This window comes from Juglans regia, chromosome 12 (assembly GCF_001411555.2).
Source record: "Juglans regia cultivar Chandler chromosome 12, Walnut 2.0, whole genome shotgun sequence".
Lineage (NCBI taxonomy): Eukaryota > Viridiplantae > Streptophyta > Magnoliopsida > Fagales > Juglandaceae > Juglans > Juglans regia.
In genome coordinates, this window is record NC_049912.1 from 7,135,269 (window position 1) to 7,153,688 (window position 18,420).

The 18,420-nt window shown below is 32.1% G+C and overlaps 2 protein-coding genes and 4 non-coding genes across 7 annotated transcripts; all 6 read right to left on the reverse strand.

Moving 5' to 3' along the window:
* Positions 1 to 2,086: 2,086 nt before the first annotated feature.
* Positions 2,087 to 3,608, reverse strand: LOC109010374 (transcription factor MYB7-like). The gene is made up of 2 exons (XM_018991195.2): positions 3,260 to 3,608; positions 2,087 to 3,021 (listed from the first exon to the last, which is right to left on the reverse strand). The coding sequence occupies exons 1-2, from the start codon at positions 3,390 to 3,392 to the stop codon at positions 2,162 to 2,164; spliced, it is 993 nt and encodes a 330-aa protein (XP_018846740.1). The 5' UTR covers positions 3,393 to 3,608; the 3' UTR covers positions 2,087 to 2,161.
* Positions 3,609 to 7,482: 3,874 nt separating this feature from the next.
* LOC109010375 (TATA-box-binding protein-like) lies at positions 7,483 to 18,177 on the reverse strand. Of its 2 annotated transcripts, XM_035683816.1 has the most exons (12): positions 17,964 to 18,177; positions 17,824 to 17,878; positions 13,640 to 13,739; positions 12,381 to 12,468; positions 12,092 to 12,163; positions 9,767 to 9,817; positions 9,301 to 9,345; positions 9,054 to 9,146; positions 8,552 to 8,653; positions 8,383 to 8,456; positions 8,025 to 8,167; positions 7,483 to 7,724 (listed from the first exon to the last, which is right to left on the reverse strand). In XM_035683816.1, the coding sequence occupies exons 3-11, from the start codon at positions 13,717 to 13,719 to the stop codon at positions 8,128 to 8,130; spliced, it is 645 nt and encodes a 214-aa protein (XP_035539709.1). In that variant the 5' UTR covers positions 13,720 to 13,739; positions 17,824 to 17,878; positions 17,964 to 18,177; the 3' UTR covers positions 7,483 to 7,724; positions 8,025 to 8,127. The 2 variants fall into 2 exon arrangements, with proteins under 2 accessions (XP_035539709.1, XP_018846742.1); XM_018991197.2 differs by lacking the exon at positions 8,025 to 8,167 and having other exon boundaries at positions 17,964 to 18,175.
* On the reverse strand, positions 15,330 to 15,417 carry LOC118344100. Its single transcript, XR_004797865.1, has one exon. It is a non-coding gene; the product is annotated as a small nucleolar RNA SNORD24 (small nucleolar RNA).
* On the reverse strand, positions 15,979 to 16,057 carry LOC118344135. The gene has a single exon (XR_004797900.1). It is a non-coding gene; the product is annotated as a small nucleolar RNA R12 (small nucleolar RNA).
* LOC118344138 lies at positions 16,406 to 16,483 on the reverse strand. Its single transcript, XR_004797903.1, has one exon. It is a non-coding gene; the product is annotated as a small nucleolar RNA R12 (small nucleolar RNA).
* On the reverse strand, positions 16,864 to 16,939 carry LOC118344137. Its single transcript, XR_004797902.1, has one exon. It is a non-coding gene; the product is annotated as a small nucleolar RNA R12 (small nucleolar RNA).
* Positions 18,178 to 18,420: the final 243 nt, after the last annotated feature.

Consider the following 18,420-nt stretch of genomic DNA (forward strand, 5'->3'; position numbering starts at 1 on the left):
CTTCTTCTAATCATCTACAATTTCTCTCATACCCATATTTGTTATAGTTTTAAATAATAATTTTAAAAATAATTTAATTAATTACGAAAATATAAAAAAAATTAATTTTAAAATATTATCATATCCACAAAAAAATAATTTAAATTTTTCTTTAAAATATTCACTAGAGTAATAATTCAAAATATAAGAAAAGATATTGAGTAGTTAAGTTTGTAAATGGAAATGAGAGAAAAAAATAATAAAGAAAGAATAGAAAAATATTATTTTAATAGAATAAAAAAAGTATAGAGAATGAGATGTAGAAGATTTTTTAAAGATGAATAAAATTTTAAGAAATGTACATTTAACTAAATTATAAGAAATTTTATTGAGAATGAGATGTGAATGCTCTTAGAGCACTAGCATTGAATTAGTTATATATCCCAAACGTTAAACTTTGGCTAATATTTTACTTTTTAACTTTTGGCTAATCACTAAAAACTCGAAGTTCATATTAGATTAGTCATTACACTCTCTATAATAATAAAATATAATAAATAATCTTAAATTATTTAATATCACGTATAAAATGAAGAGAAGATAATAAAAATTAAAATAATGAACAACATTACTAAAATAGTGTTGCCGATCGTCATTGTTTTTTTTTTTTATTTCCTTATTAGGAATGGCACCAAAAGAGCATATTGAACTTTGTGAAAGTTGTGTCCCACATTCTCCGCTCGAATAGACTTGCGATTTCTTTAATTATTTGAAATTGATCTTGAGTTTTATTTTTGAGCTTTGCTACACAACCTCCACCACACTCCACACTCCATACTTTTTTAAATTTTTTAAATTTTTAATATTTTTTTAAATTTTTTTTTTGAGTTTATTCTTTTTAAATTATTTCAAGTTTTTTATTCATTATTCATATAATAAATATTTAATAAAAGAAAAAAATAATAAAAATTAAAAATAATGTGGAGTGTGGAGGTTGTGTGAATAGTAGGAGGTTGAGTAGATTTTTTGTTTATTTTTATAATGTATGGGTCCTTCTAGGATATCAATATTACGTCATTACAACAAAGTTTGTGCGCTCCAAAATTTATTTACAACAAATTTGAGCAATGTTATTTATCATCCCAACTTTCATCATCCTTCCATCATCCTATAATGTGTCATTAGATGATTAGAGATTATTTATTATATTTTATTTATAAACCTATCATTTAATGTCACATCATGAGATGATGGGAGGATGATGGAAATTAGGATGATTAATAGATTTTTTCGACAAATTTATGCTACAGTTGACCAGAGAGCATCGAAAAGTGTAACATATATTTATTTTTTATTTTTAAACATTTTAAAATTCCTTCAAATATTTTAAAAAAAATCACAAATTCATTTAAAAATATTTTTTTAACAATTAAAAAAAATAAAATAAAATAAAATAATTTTTCTCGTGCTTTTCCATAAATATATACCTTTGACACTGCAAAATGTTGTTCATTTGCTACCGACCGATCTTATTTTGCCTAAAAAATGAGGTGAATTTTTTTTTTAAATAATAAAAACCATTTCATTAAATAAAATTTTAAATAATTTTTATAGTTGTTAATGTGTGCAAAGCCCCATAATACTAAATTTAATATTTAATACAATGAATTATTTATATTTTAAATAATTTTTTTAAGACCTTATTAAATTGAGGCACAAAATCTGCATTGAGGTTTCATTTTAAGTTATTGTAAATATAAATTCACAAAAATTGTATTTAAACATTTTAAATAAAATCTAATTTTATTAAAAATTTTAAAAATATTTTATATAATAATAATTTATATTTTATTATATTATAATTATAAATGACTCAATTAAAGTCTCAATTTGTATTGAGCCGCCCTTGATAGCAGGAAACGATGGAAAACAGAACAGAACATGAAGTCATAAGGTAGACGACAACAAAAATATGATGATCATTATAATTACCACATTCATTAAATTAATATTTAATAATATCATGAGTTTATGACAGCATAGACCTCACATCATTATTAAAATAGTGGTTCTCATGATAACCTAATCGATTAAGCTGTTTAGAAGATAAGCAAGTGAAATCATATAATAAGCATCAACATGATTCCAAACTTCCCTTTTTTTCAATCTTGTCCTTCATTTTTCAGATAACCAAACACGATTCTGCAAAGGCATCTAATTCATGAACATGGTTTTGATCTTCTGTCTTCAGGAGCTCTAGGTACTCCTCATAAAGCTTCTCTAGAGACTTGTCTCCTGTAGCTAAATTAGAGTACTGGGACTGGTCAAAATCTAAGCCATTCATGACAACAGTACCATGATGATCATGATCTTGATCACCACCATCATTAAGAAGGCCAAATACCCCATTAATATTTTCACCATTTTTGGTATCACATGACCAAGGAATATCTTCCATTTTTGAACCAAAGCCAGTACATGATGATGATCCTTCTTTGATATTTTCTTGCCTTGAAGTCTCAGTAGTAGAACTATTAAATATTGTACTACTGTGTTCGAAGCTTTGAATCATAGGGATCATCGAAAGAGAAGTAACCCGTACTGGTTTTGGGAGATGAACCTTTGGCTTCTGTGGCTGATCTACATCATGATTAATATTTGAGACGCTCTTGATGTATTTCTTGTTCTTGACCACCTGCAGCTTCCTGACGTTGTTGTTGTTTTTGTTCTTCTTGCTGCTGCTGATCTTTGAATGATCTTGGAGTACTGGCTCTTGATCTTCTATGATCAACTTTTTGTGGGTATTGGGGTCTGTTCCTTGAGCTCTGAGCTTTTTACGGAGATGGGTGTTCCAATAATTCTTAATCTCATTGTCAGTACGGCCAGGAAGCCTGCCAGCAATGAGAGACCATCGATTACCAAGAAGGGAATGTAATCGGATAATGAGGTCATCCTCGTCAGGGGTGATATTCCCTCTCTTTATATTTGGTCTTAGGTAGTTCATCCATCTTAGTCTGCAGCTCTTTCCACACCTCAGGAGCCCTTGAAAAAATACACATATTAATTTTTCAGAACATGAAGATCATCTAATTAAGCTTTTTTAGAGCAATATTGAGAAAATCTGACAATGAATAACAGATAGAAAGAAGAAAAACAAAGAAATATATATCATCAAGCAGGTTAGTACTCATATATATATAAGAGGAATATATAATTAAGCCAGAATTTCATGACATCAATTATATATATATATATATATATATATATATAAATATATTACCAGCCTTTTTGGGCAAAGATCTCCAATGACCTTCACCATGAGCTTCAATATACTTGGTAAGCAATATGTCTTCTCTAGGAGTCCATGGACCTCTATGCAACCCAACCTTTGAACAACATGGAGCCCTTCCCATGATCTCTCTCTCTCTCTCTCTCTCTCTCTCTCTCTCTCTCTCTCAGTAATAATATCCCTGCAGTCGTCGTCGACTGCAACTCAAATCATGGGAGTGATCGAGGAAGATATATAGTACTGCATGTGATATATATTTGCACGAGGGCAGGGCTTCAAGGAAGCTGCAATTAAACAGAGTGGAGGGATGCTCGATCTATATATATCTGGATGCTCAATTAATCCTTGCTTGCTCCCCCACTTACGTTTCAAGCTGTTAAAATTATTACTTAATTTCGGATATTGAAGAAGATCGGTAGTTTTGCACAAAATTAGAATATCGAGTTTAGTACGTGCATGCATCCGTATGGCCAACAACCCTTCTTCCCTATCCGCCCTTCTCCTGCATGGATTCCACATGTCCACGTAATTTAACTAGTAGCGATGCATGCTTATGTTCAACGATGAGTAAGAGTTCTCACCTTTTTGGTAGTTCCATCTCTACGGCTTTTTATCTGAGTATTAAGCAAAAGTCAAATTGCATAAAAATCATACTTGAATTAATCAAATCATGATCGATTAATCGAAGTGCCAAGCTTTTCAGCTTGCGACTTTATAAATAGCACAAGGAAATAATTAAGGAAAATTTCTCTATATGGGGGAGATGATAATTTATAATGTTATTAATTAAATTCATCAATACTCAATATTGCGATTTAAATATAAATAGAATTGAGTATTTCTATTCATTATCCATACAACACATATTTGGTAAGGAAAAAAATTAAAAACAAAATCATATATGGTGTGCAATATAGAAATTATGATGATTAGCAAAATCTTTCAATAGAATTAGCCACTTATGAGATATGTATTAAGAGTAGATAAATGTAGAATTCATATAAAAAAATTATTTTTTTAATAGTGGATACCATTTTTTTAAATAAGTACGCAAGGTTTGCACACCATGATAAAATTGTATATAACATTACTCTATATATATAAACTCAAAACTTAAAGAAAATAGGCATTTCACAAAAATCATAACAACAAAAAAGTTTATATAATGTTTTAATTAAAAGTTTTATCTAATGTTTTAATTTAAAATCTTCACAAGCTTTTTAGGGAATATTAATGACTACAAATAAAAAATATTTTATTTATCTTCTCCTATGTTTTAAATGTGTTTAAAAGTAAATATTATTTTTCAAATAAATCTCCCTAAGAATTAAAATTTTCTCTATCAAAATATTATATAAAATTAAATTAAATGGGAATTAAATAATGTACCTAAAATATTAAATTTTAGTAAGAATGGTCAAAAGTTTCCTTGAAAGTCCCGTTTGGATATGCAGTTGGTCTCATTTTATCCCATCTAATATTAACTTATTTCATCTCAACATCCAAACACTACTCAAATATAAATACTTTTCAATTTCTCTTTCATACTTTTTTATCTAATCATTATTAATCATTATAACTTTTCTAAATTTCTATATAAGCACACACAAAAAAATTCAATTTCATACTTTTTTATCTAATGATTACTAATCATTATAATTTTTTCAAATTTTTATATAAACACACACAAAAAAAATTAATTTTTTCAATTCTTAAAACAAAAATAATATTAAAAAAATTATATTCTAACAAATTTTAACTTTATAATATTTTTATTCAATTTTTTTTTATTTTTCCAAAATCCAATTAAAATATTAATAAAACTATTTCATTATTATTCACAATATCACTTATACTATTCATAGATTTCTCATTCTCATATACTATTCAAACAGGCTTTAACTTTGTACTTTGTAGAGCCTTGGGGTGCCAAATACCCCTATCCAATCGAGGCTTTGACTTTGTACTTTAAGGAGGCTTTAAGCAGACGTTTACTAATATCAAGTACACACATTATTACCTTCAACCAAATATTCCTTGATCTCACGAGGAAAATATTATTCTTATTCTCTTGGCCTGTATAAATGAATTTGAGAAACTACTTTCTAGCATGAATAATATATATGCGTAATTGGCAAAACTTTTTTTTTTAATTGATCTTGTCATCTATATATATATATATATGAAATATCTATACACTACACCATCATCTCAGTTTTATCTCACTATACAAGACGTGTTACGTACATTTGTTACTATTGAATGATATTTTATTAGATGATTCTTTATAATCTAATGATGATAAATATGTCACATCTTACATAATGAGATGAAAATAAGATGGCGATGTGGTATATAGCATTACGTACCTTATATATATATATATATATATACACACACACACAAGTAGTACTGCAAACCCCAATCATATATCTTTGAACTTTGTTATAAACAATCAAATAGAGTATTCTAATCGGAATTGGAGTACTTTACATGCAATTTCCTTATTAGTCTACAAAACAAATTAAACCCCCATTATTTACAGAATGAGTCAGAAGTTACCTTAGATCCGAATCAGTGAAAGGTATGCTCAAGTTTTGTACAAATCAATACAATCATGAACACCCTACGACACATCAGTTTTTGTGACATTCAAACTGTCACAAAATATCTTAAAACCACTACCAAAATCTTTGTGACGAAAACTTCGTCCAACCATGTAAAAAAAAAAAGCCTTCGTCCCGAAACTATTACCCTCGCCAAGGTTCTATACATGTTACTTTTTTAAGTAATGGCATCTTTTTTTATTTTTGAATTTATTTTGTGCTCCTGCATGTATTAATGTCTAGACCCACGGCACGATACCTACTAGTCTACCACTTGCATGCATGTTGGGTTGATGTATCATAAACCAGTCCAACATATATTGAAGCCTAATATAAAAATAAACTAAAATTTTGAATTAAATAATTATATATTTGAGAAACGCTTTGCATCATACCTGTCGCATATGGGCAAAAAACAACCCACCAACGTGCTGGCTATATGTAAGATTAAGGTTTTGTAACACAATAGAAAAAAAAATAACTGATTAATTCATCTGATAGCAGAATAAAATATTGTTAGAATATTATTTTTAATATTATTATTATTTAAAAATTTAAAAAATTTATATTGTTTATTATATTTTGTGTAAAAATGATGAAATAAAATAAGTTGAAGTGAATTTTGAATTCAAACCACCCTTAATCTTTTCCCATAAAACATCAAATTGAATTTTCTACATGTGCATGACATATTTAAAAATTAAAAATTCTAAGTTTCAATTTTTGAAAGATGACTGATTTTTATTTTTGATATGCGCATGATATAAGTAAACGTTTGACTTTTAAAATTTTGAAAATGTATGTTTTGTTTGAAAATTTTAAAAACTGATTAATGCTCTTTTTGACATATACAAAAGATATATAATTTTGTTTAAAAATTTTGAAAAATAAATAATGCTACTTTTGTCATATGCAAAAAGTAAAATATTAGATTTGAAAATTTTAAAAAATGAATGATGCTATTTTTGACAACTGCAAAAAAGACGAAATTTTATTTGAAAATTGTAAAAAATGAGTGAAGCTTCTTTTTGACATGTATATCTTTTTAAATTTAAAAATAAAATCTGCAAAGTCTAATACCCGGATGCGAATGAATGGGGAGTTTGGTAAGGGATGAGATCTAGTATAGGCAAGTGCATAATTAATCACATAACATGCTAATATGGCAAAATGGGGTTGGAAGGCTGGTTATGGCCGAAGACCAGAGACCTCCAGGTTGTTTTCTCTATGGACGATGCTACTCCCACCGCTGGGAGCTCTTGCTGGGCTCCTGCTAGTTGTTTTCTATGTTTTTTTTTTTTAATGTATTTTTTAACACTTTTACATATTTAAAAAAATTAAAAAATATATATAATATTATTAAAAAATACTTTATCATTAAGTAAAAAAAATAATAAAAAAAAAATAAAAAAGTCTCAGCTATAACTTCCAGCCAGCGGGAAGAAGTGGGAACATATTTCCAAGTCAGTCTCTTTAATCTGTCAGATTTTTTTTTTTTTTTTTTTGCCAATCTCTCCGGCAATTGATTGGCCATCCTTTTATTTTTTTTCCACCTGCAGAACTGAGCTTTATGTCATATGCTGTTTTTATCAAATCATGGAGCCTTAATAAGGACCAAAACTGCTGGCATTTTATTATTAGCAAAATAACAATGGCCAAAACATTCACTCTGCATTAACGGAATCTCATTTGATTTTTCACGTTAACATTGCAAGTACTGCACATATCTTTTAACTTAACCGCCAGAGAACAATATTTACAATTCAATCCAGGCTCATTAGCGGCTACATTGATAGGGTATTCCACCTTAGAAACTTCTCTGCAACACAATCTGCCTTCTCCTACAAAATCTACATCAAATTGAACACAAATAAGATTAGTTCACCTTGTTGCTTGGACACTATTGCATCCTCACGAACCACAAGACATGCCAACATGTCCTGTAAAATCAAAGTTAAACATTTTTTGTTCAGACACTGAGATGAGCCAATTAGGACAGGATTCCTCTATCTATACTTCCCTATCAGGACCCTTGGGGAAGTTGGATCCCCTATCTGTTCAGAGATGAAATGTACCACCTTAAACTTATTACAGCAAACAGAAATATCTAATTGAAACCCATCTATCAATAATCAAGTTGAAAATCTTACATGACCAAAACTATCTTGCAATCCACGGTGCTCCATTTGATTGCCCAGAAGTTTTTGTGAACAGAAAAACCAGTGTAACTACAACCCATGTCAACCCCTACGGCTACAAGTCTAAATATTCCAAATATACTTCTTGGCTCTTCCTGGCAAGAACATCAAGAACATTCTCATAGGGCATTAATTTAGGAACTCCAGACCATCCCCAGCAAAACTTATAATGCTGAGCCTTTTCCACCCAAACACAAAACATCCAATATTTTTTAGGGTACTAAGAATTACCCGTAGTTAAAAGATACAGAATAGCTTCCATAAATAAGAGTCGAATCTCAACAAAAGCAAATTCAATCAAGTGTCATACCATTGCTGGTTTTTCCTGAACTCTGTAAGAACTGGGTAAATATTCTCAAAAGCTGTATATGTCTCTTCTCTCACCTTAAGAATTCAAAAAGAAACAATGCTTATTAGGCGACCAACCATAATAGCATACAAAATCAGGAAGGACAACAACATAAGTCTATTGTCATCACCTTAGCTCCTGTTAAAACAATTTTTCCCGACACGAAGATCAGCAGCACAATCTTTGGTTGTTTCATCCTATAGATCAAACCTGGGAATAGCTCTGGTTCATACTGGCCATCACAATCAAAATACAGCCAGTATTGGAATCACCATTCTCTAAATTTTAAGTTGTTCAAAATACGGTTGAAATTTTGCTAAAGAAAAAGATCTACGTAAAACATTTATTTCAAGAAGATCCCACAATAAGGTAGGTGTGCGCAACCCACACTCCAATCATTTATTTCGAGAAGATCCCACAATAAGGTAGGTGTGCACAACCCACACTACAATGGTCAGGAATGACATAAAGACTCCAATGACTATCTTTTCAGTGAGTACATTCCAAAGATTTATAATTCAAACATAAATACCCAACTTTTTTTTTTTATGAATGGTTCCAACACAAATGCCCAAGAATGACCCAGACATTTCAGCAGAAAGAACGCAGGTGGACACACTGTCATCACTTACACTTGAGAAGGCACCATGGGAATAAGCAAGTCCTTCAAGCCTTATTGGGAATTTAACATCACAAGAACCAACTATGTTCTGAATCTTGAAATCCTACAACAGTGAAAATCATTAGCGTCAAACAAAGAGTAAAGCTTGTAGCCTAATGAGCTGTATATGAAGTATCTATCATTTTTATATGAATATAAATGTGCGCGTGCTTTGTGTGTGTGTGTGAGAGAGAAAGAAGTTACAGAAAAATTAACACCTTGAACTTAGCTGGAAAACCAAGCTTCTGAATAATTCGAGCATACTGAAAACCAGAGGTACCATGTAAGATCGAGAAAAAAAAACAACAAAAGATGTTTTAATGTTATAAAGCAGTATTGGTGGCTCCATAAGATCAAGAAAATTTTCAGGTTTATGGCGATGACATTATGAGAAGGCAGTCCATTTTCCTCTCTACTAAGACCAAGATGCAATTGGAGATACTGGTTGGAACTGTCTACCTGTTACGGGTATGGGCATGCATAATTCACCATCCAGTTCTGTTAATATGTGAAAGAATTTAAGTGGTAATTCGAAGAGCCTAGATATCTGAAAAAGATGGCTGAACTAAAAATTTCAAAGCGAAGCAAGGTACAGGGTGCTGGCCAGTCTTCCATATCTTCTAAACATATATCTGAAAAAACCTTGTGTATGCAGCTTGATGCAATTTTAAAGGCATCAATTACCTTCCGTGCTGCCAACTTTGACTGTTGTTCACTCTTAGCTCCAGTACAAACCTAAACATCATGGTAGCATGCCAGTACTAACAACAATTAACAACTTTTTATAAAAACCAACTTAAGAAACCAATTATATATTTCTGTTTAAAAGAAGAAAATGCAAATTTCCGATTTCAAACAAAAGAACATAAGCTAAGATAGCGGATTCATTTAATTATAGGAATAGAACCTCATCCTTGCACCATAATTTTTACCTCATTGTAAATTCCAATTAAATGGCATACAGAGTTCCATCCAACATTATTACTCTGGTACAAATTGATAAGGAAAATGCCTTTCATGATCAAGTTTTACTTATAAAAAAAAAAGTATATACCAAAGTTTTGAATTCCATTTTGGTGACCATTTCGGTCGAGGTACTGGAACGAAATATTTTAGTACCGGTACGTTTCAGTATACCGTTTCTGGATAGTCCTTATATGGACAATTATATATATAACCCCTTTACAATTTTTCTACAACCTTCTAATAAAATAATATTTTTTCAAAATATTTATTTTAATTTTGATTTTGATTTGATGTATTTGAAATTTAAAAAAAAATATTATTTTATGATAAGTTGTAAATAAATTGTAGTTGGATTGTAATGCTATCATCTCCCTAAATAACGATTTATATATATATAATTTTATATATAAAAACTATATTCCAAAATACTAAAAAAATTAACAAATTGAATTCTTCAACAATACTTCTTAATCCAAGTCTTAAAAACATACATTTCAGAAAAACAATATGATCTGATTGTTCACTAAGACGATCTTGTGCTTAATATGCATGTAGGACTCAGGAGAGAAATTAGGGATTAGATTCATTAAAAAAATTGGGGATAATTTGCCTTCATGAAAGCCTCTGTGTGTAGGTGAAAAAGAAATCAGAAATTATAAGTGTCCCTCATGCTTGCCATCATCGTAGCCTGCTAGCTTCTGTGGGTAGGTGAAAAAGAAAAAGAAAAAATGTCAAGTGTGTCCCTAATGTTTCAAGAAATTTACCAAAATGCCACTAACATTCATTCCGGACCAAAATGCATATTCCGGCCGAAATACCGGAATTGACCGAAATATCCTGAAATGACCAGGACCCAGAATGGAACACCTACCTAAACTCTACCAGCTACTGTTCTGGCAAGGAAAATTCCAGCCATTCCGGCCGGGAATGGAACAAAATTAAAAGCCTTGGTATATACAGCTATTGCTATTTTAATCCAATCAATTCATAAAACCAGATTCTAAATGGTCGCAGCTCCAGCTGAATCTCAGGAAATCAAGCTAGAAGATTGTGGCAACCAAAGGAAGCTATAATATCCTATTTAAGTTGCACCAGCTTTTTTTTATAGATTCCTTACTTTGGAACCTAGCACTTGACTTATGTAAGTCACTGCCATCCTTTGTGCCATAAACACCACCCCCAATATATACTCAATTCATCCTTCAGCAAAGTAGTATTGTAGTTTTTTGCATTGATGTTAAGGAATGTAAAGATATTTTTTTATAGGTAAAAATAAAAGGAATGTAAAGAGATTTAGAAGGAAGGTGGGGAGAAGTAGATGGACAGATATGAATCCAAGGTGGAAGTATTTCATCAAGAGTTTTTTGTGTGCCAGTTGTGAGTTCAGGGCCTCTACATAAAGTTTATATTGCCCCAAAGTTTTATGAGTGCAGGATGCTCATTAAATAATACAAAAGTGGCTATGTTTGGATACAAAAAGCATTCCATCTCATCTCATCTAATCATTAGAACTTTCCCAAATTCTCACACAAAATAAAATAAACAATTCAAACTTTTTTAAATTCCAAAACAATAATAATATTAAAAAATAATATTCTAACAATATTTTATTCAACTTTCATCTCATCTCAACTCACCATCCAAACCTCCCAATGCTCCCATATTCATTTCTACAACTCCAGGCATAGAGATATTGATAATACACATAGCTAATGGTATGTCAAACTAATAGATAGCAGCTCCTAGACACCTTAAAAGGATCTCTTTAGTTCATCTTAGAGAATGGGTTTAAGAATTCTATTTTCGTCTCACTGTAGGTCAGTCATCTGTTCGTCTAAAAGGATCCCTTTGGCTCATCAAGGAAGCATTCTTGTCAAATGTCATGAACAGAGCTAGCAAGAGAACGATATAGAACTAACACCGCACAAGGCAAGAATAACAACTAAAATGAACCCGGATGGCAATTTAACGTATTAAAAAACAGTGTATGATATAAACTCTTGAAGTTGTAATTTAAAAATGAGTACTATATGCTTTGCTTACCATCTTTCCAGAAGCAAAAATTAACGCTGTTGTTTTTGGTTCCCTTATCCTCATAATTACGGCAGCAAACCGCTGCAAGAGCATAACAAAAAAAAATTTTAAAACCTTTTTTTGATCAGTGATAACAAAACAAAATTTTAAAACTTGCAATGCTTCAGGAAACTCATAACTCATTCCCTGCTCCCCCTTGGTTGGGGGAAAAAAGAATCTGCAAAGTAATTTAACAACTCAACCTAAGTGATCAAACAAATGATTAAAGAGACAGAGAGGTATGGCGGCAATCACATACCTTAGGATTGTATTCAGCATTACGAGCTTGTAATGCAATCAACTTAAGTTCTAACTTGCAGTCCAAATTGACTGTTGACACAATGTTCCTGAAAAGTAAACACCACCTTAATAATCTATAATGAAATAGTCAAAGCAGCACTGTCCCATGCAGTATTCCAGATATTGTGAGGCATTGAATAGGCACATGCTGATTTCCATCTGAAGTGCATCTAGGTCGATTTGAACTATGTTAGTGATAACAAGGAACCCAGTTGCGACTAATTCTTTTGGAGTATGGCATGGATGCGGTTAACATCCCCAGATTGTGATAAATGGTATAAAAACTAACCTATTAACAGCATGTAATGTAGAGGAACTAATCACAACATGAGGAGAATTCTAATAAGCCCTACATTTGCACTAGGTGGAAGTAAAATACATAGTGAATAAAGAGACCCTAAGTTTGACAAGTCCTTTTGGACTATCATGAGACATGGATAACGCATGTTTGTAGCCAACATCCGAATTATAATGCTAAGGCATAGATCTTAGCTTATCAAAACCTCAATACTACCTCATGCGAGTTTGTGTAAGTGGGAATGTCTTACATGGCTACAGGATCATCTTAAACATACTCCATCTTAAGCAGTCATAGATGATACATCATCAAATAACTCATAAAAATACATAGAGGTATGTGGACTCCATTTTCTTTTGTTAAGTAATGAGATTTATCATTAAAAGCACAAAAGGTACAATCCCAAGTATGCCCTGTAAAAGCTGTCCAGATTAGAGTTTTGAGGGAAAAATAGTCTTTAGCTCCTCCATTGTCGTTTGTGGATTCAAAACTACAAGTGATTACACCTTTAAGAAAAAAAGATTCAAATAAATCTGAACTACTGTATTGCAGCAAACCCAGATTTCGTGGACTATGAAGACATGGCATTGTTGTCTTGAACGTCAGACAATGTTCATAGTGGATAGAATTAGAATACATTTAATTATCACAACAATCTGAACAATGACTAACATAACCTCACTTCGTTACACAAAATGCCAATCATAATGACATATAGAATACATTTCTGGTGTACAAGTGACCATCATAAAACCTATGAGCCCCACAGCACCATATAGACAACATCATCCTCTTCGTGGTCTTCCAACACTTGACCTATGCCTGGGTTCTATGTTCTCATGATTACAAGTGAAGCTTAGCCAACTAACCAAACAGGGTAGTCCATATGACCAAAGAATGCATAAAAATTAGGGACTCACTGAAGGGTAGGGACGATCCCAGAAGGATGCTTCTTGAGATCTATGGGTTGGCTCCCTTCCAAGTCTCCTTGATCCGCCATTCGTTATAGATTTCTTTGCTCTATAAAACCACCAAAACAAATTACAAATTGATCACAACCAAAACCCATTTCCAAACCTAGAAACAGTTACATGATAGCAATACATACATCAAAAAAGATTTCTATACAATCATCCATACATAAAAAAATACTATAAATGAGAGTTTTTCATCTTCATATCAGCTCAGTAAAAGCCATAACTTCTTTTCTGATCCACAAAATTTTTCCTTAAAAAATTCAAAAGCTTTGTTCAAGCGTACGAAATATGGTATGAGGTGATACAGATTTTTAAATCATGTTGCGGGGCGGGGGGGAAGAGATATACTAGTCTAAAGAAAAAGGGTTCAAGTGGGTATTCATTCTGGGTAATCAACATTTAATTTAATAATTAAAAATAATAAAATCTTTAATTAGATGTTATATCATGTCATTAAGAGTGAGAAAATCAAAGGAAAGAATCCAGGATTGCCAGTAAGAAGCAGACAACCAGAACAACCAGACCTTCACCAAAAAGCGAGAATCAGAAAGATTGGACCTTCATTGAAATGGAACTAAACTTGGTTTGGCTTCATCAAATTTGTACAAATGGATTCAAGAATCACAGTTCTGTTTTTCTATAAATATAAGAATCACAGATCTATAGAGGAACCATGTTTAACAAGGTTAAAATTTATCATATTTTTTTTTTTTGATCGGTAAATAGAATTTTATTGATCAAAAGAGAGACAAAAATGCCCAAGTATACGGGACATATGTATGAGCAAGTTTATGTCTAGTTTAGAGATACAAGAAAATCATGAATAGTCCTGCCAGGAAAATCAATTACAATCAACCAATGGAGTAAAGTATTGAAAAACAAAATTCTAAGCTCTTCCATTGATCTCTCTTGATCTTCAAAGCATCCTGCGTTCCACTCCCTCCAAACGCACCACCATAGACAAATAGGTAGCATCTTCCATATGGATGCAATTTGAGAGTTGCCCCTAATACCTCTCCACGCGGCTAGAAAATCACAAACCCTTTCCGGCATCACCCACGCTAATCCTACGCGTGCTAAGATATCGGTCCACAAGGACATAGCAATCTCACAATGTAGTAATAGATGGTCAATGGACTCACCACTCTTCTTACACGTGTAACACCAATTTATAGCTATAATGCCACGTTTCCTTAGGTTATCTATAGTAAGAATCTTTCCCAAAGTGGCTGTCCATATTAAAAGTGGGTCTTACTCCAGTACACAAGAAGCATACAAGAGATCCACTTAAGGAGCTGATCAATTGAGGAAAACAGAATAGGAGCAGGAAGAATTTTAAAAGATGGTGATCATAGTGTTTTTTAGAGGCTTCATACGAGACTTGTACTTGAGAGATAAGAAAGGTGCTCGTTCCAATAGAGAGAGGGGGTGAGAGGTTGTAGAATGATCTGGGAGTTTTTTGGTGCATTATTCATCGGTTGGCTAAGCTCAGTCTTTGTCCTAGTCAAACAATATATACATAGGAAAATATTTCTAATTTTTTAACCAAATAAACTAGAGTATTTTATAAAATAGAAAATTTTCAGAAACAATAAATGATTTGATCAAATATGATAAAAGTGAAAAGAGCGGAGGCCTCAGAGATCTTGGTGTATAAGAAGCATCACATGTGGATCATTTCCAATCAAGAGTAGCAAATATGATTTCTCACATCACCGGCCTCGTACTTAATCATTCTATCATTCATCTTAAATTTAAAACTCAGTGAGAATATCAACAACTTTTTCCAGAAAAAAATCGAGATATCACAACCAAAAAAGAGGAAAAAAAAAATAGAGAAACAATAGGATAGAGTGTTGTAGTAGCTGCTTATGAAATATATCATGCATTAAAATCAGATAAATTCACCACCTTCCAAATAATGTTCACAAATCAAAGTATATTTAAACAAACAAAAATACATGGGAGAGAGGAAGAGATGGACAAAGAATACGAAAGAATGTATCTGCCTTGTCACCATGAGAAGTCCTACAAACAAGAGAAAGGATAGTCGGAGCTAAAGGCAGAATTACGTGTTTTGTAACAAATACACGTAAGAAGGAATCTTCTACATCAATATAGCCTAATGATAGATCCCATGACTCATAGTTCTGATGATCACAGAATTGCAATATTAGGCATACCACCCATTTTTAAATAAACCAAAAGCAGACAAGCAGGTAAAAGAGAAAAAATCCAGTTATCAAAATCAAAAAAAGAAAAAAAAGGAAACAATAGTAAATGGTGGTCAGAAGTAGCTGCTTATGATATCATGTGTTAGAGATCAGTGGGAATCCATCTGATTCTTTTCATCATCCAACATTATACATACACCTCCACCTTCCAAATAATCTTTACAAACCGTAGTATATTCAAATAAAATGAGAGAGAATTTATCTGCCATGTCACCGAGAATTCCTATGAACGGGAGAAAGGATAATCGAAGCTAAAGGCAGAATTACATGTTTTGTAACAAATACACGTCAGAAGAAAAATTATACTTAAATATAGCCTAATGATAGATTCTATGACTCATAGTTCTGATGACGACAGAGTTGCAATATTAGGCGTACCACCTACCTTTATAAATAAACCACAAAAAGCAAACAAGCAGGTAAAAAAGAAAAAAATTCAGTCATAAAAAAGAAAAAAGGAAACAACAGGAAATGGTGTTCTCAGAAGTAGCTACTTGAGATATCATGTATTAAAAATCAGTTGGAATCCACTAATTCTTTTCATCATCCAACATGATATATACACCTCCGCCTTCCAAATAATATTGACAGACCAAAGTATATTCAAATCAACAAAAGAACACAAGAGTGAGAAAGAGATGGGAGAAGAATAAGAAAGAGCATGTATCTGCCTTATCACCATGAGATCCTATGAAGGGAGAAAGGATAGTCGGAGCTAAAGGCAGAATTACATGTTTTGGAACAAATACACGTAAGAAGAAAAATTCTGCTTCAATATAGCCTAACGATAGATTCTATGATTCATAGTTCTGATGATCACAGAATTGCAATATTAGGCATAACACCTATCTTTATAAATAAGCCGCAAAAATCAAACAGGGAGGTAAAGAAGAAAAATTTCAGTCATAAAGAAAAGGAAACAATAGGAAATGACGTTCTCAGAAGTAGCTACTTAATCGTGTATTAAAAAATCAGTTGGAATCCGTCTGATTCTTTTCATCATCCAACATGATATATAAACCTTTTTTTTTATAAGGTCAACATGATATATACACCTCCACCTACCAAATAATATTGACAGACCAAAGTATATTTAAGTACACAAAAGAACACAACAGGGATGAAGAGACGGGAGAAGAATAAGAAAGAGAATGTATCTGCCTTGTCACCATGATATCCTATGATCAACAGAAAGGATAGGCAGAATGACGTGTTTCAGAAAGAATACACGTAAGAAGAAAAATTCTACTTCAATATAATAACCTAACAACAGATTCCATGACTCATACTTCTGTTGATTACACAATTACAGTATTAGGCGTACCACCTATCTTACAAATAAACCAGAAAAAGAAAACGATTAGGTACAAATAAAAAATAAAGCGGCAAGGATAAAACCCTCGAGTGAAAACTTAAGGGGTGTTTCAGAGCCAATCTAAGTGTAGGATACACGCAGCATCAAGAAAGAAATGACACTGTTTTGCGCTCGTTCTATAGAAGCAAAAATCACCCGTAAAGCCTATGAAAATCTACCAATGTTGGGTTTTTTTCAGAGCCAATCCAAGCATAGGACGCAGGCAGCACTAGGGGAAAAAAGGATACTGTGTGCTCCGTTTATGGAAGCACAAGAAATAACCAATAAAGACTCTGAAAACAAATCATATTACATTCTTTTCAAATGTACAGATCCATAACCTTTTAACAAACAAGTATAGTGCATCATAACTTCGAACAACACACGCAATTAAAATTAAGTACAAAGGTGAAACATGAAACCCACCAAAGTAATGGGGCTCATGTTGTCTATTATCCCCATAAAGGATAGAAATAACATAATTAAAAATGCAGATTTCTTTAGTGCCAAACAGAACCTGAAAGTTTGGAAAGAAATACCTTTATATTATAGCGGGCTCTGACAGCAACAGAACTTGGAGGTTGCCGAAATTTCCTAAAGAGAAGAAAAAACGAAGCCCAAATCAAGCCATGAACCGGAGAGTGAAGAAACATACGATGATTCTTGAAACAAAAATTACCTTCTTTACATACAAGGGGATCCCTGATTACAACTTGGCGACGGATGGACACAAAAAGTATAGAGTGGGAAAGACAGCGTCGAAGGAAAGCGAGACGGTGTCGACGGAGAGCGGGAGGCTGTGAGATGGCGACTTGACGAAAGAGGGAGAGAGGGAGAGAGAGGAGGAGGGGTTGAAAATTTCGGGATTGGGGGACAAACTACAGAGGACTAGGGTTTTTATTGTTGCCAAATTATGAGCAGTGATGGGCTTGGCTTACAACAGTCCATTGACAATATTTAATAAATTAATATTTTCTAAACAAGAATAATGCATTCAAAATAAATCTTTTTTAGAAATGTTTTAATATAAAAGTAAAGTAAAATTGTAATTTGATGTAAATTGATATATTAGAATGGATTGGATTGTAAAATTAATTTTATTATAAAATAGATATAATATATTATATAAAATTTAA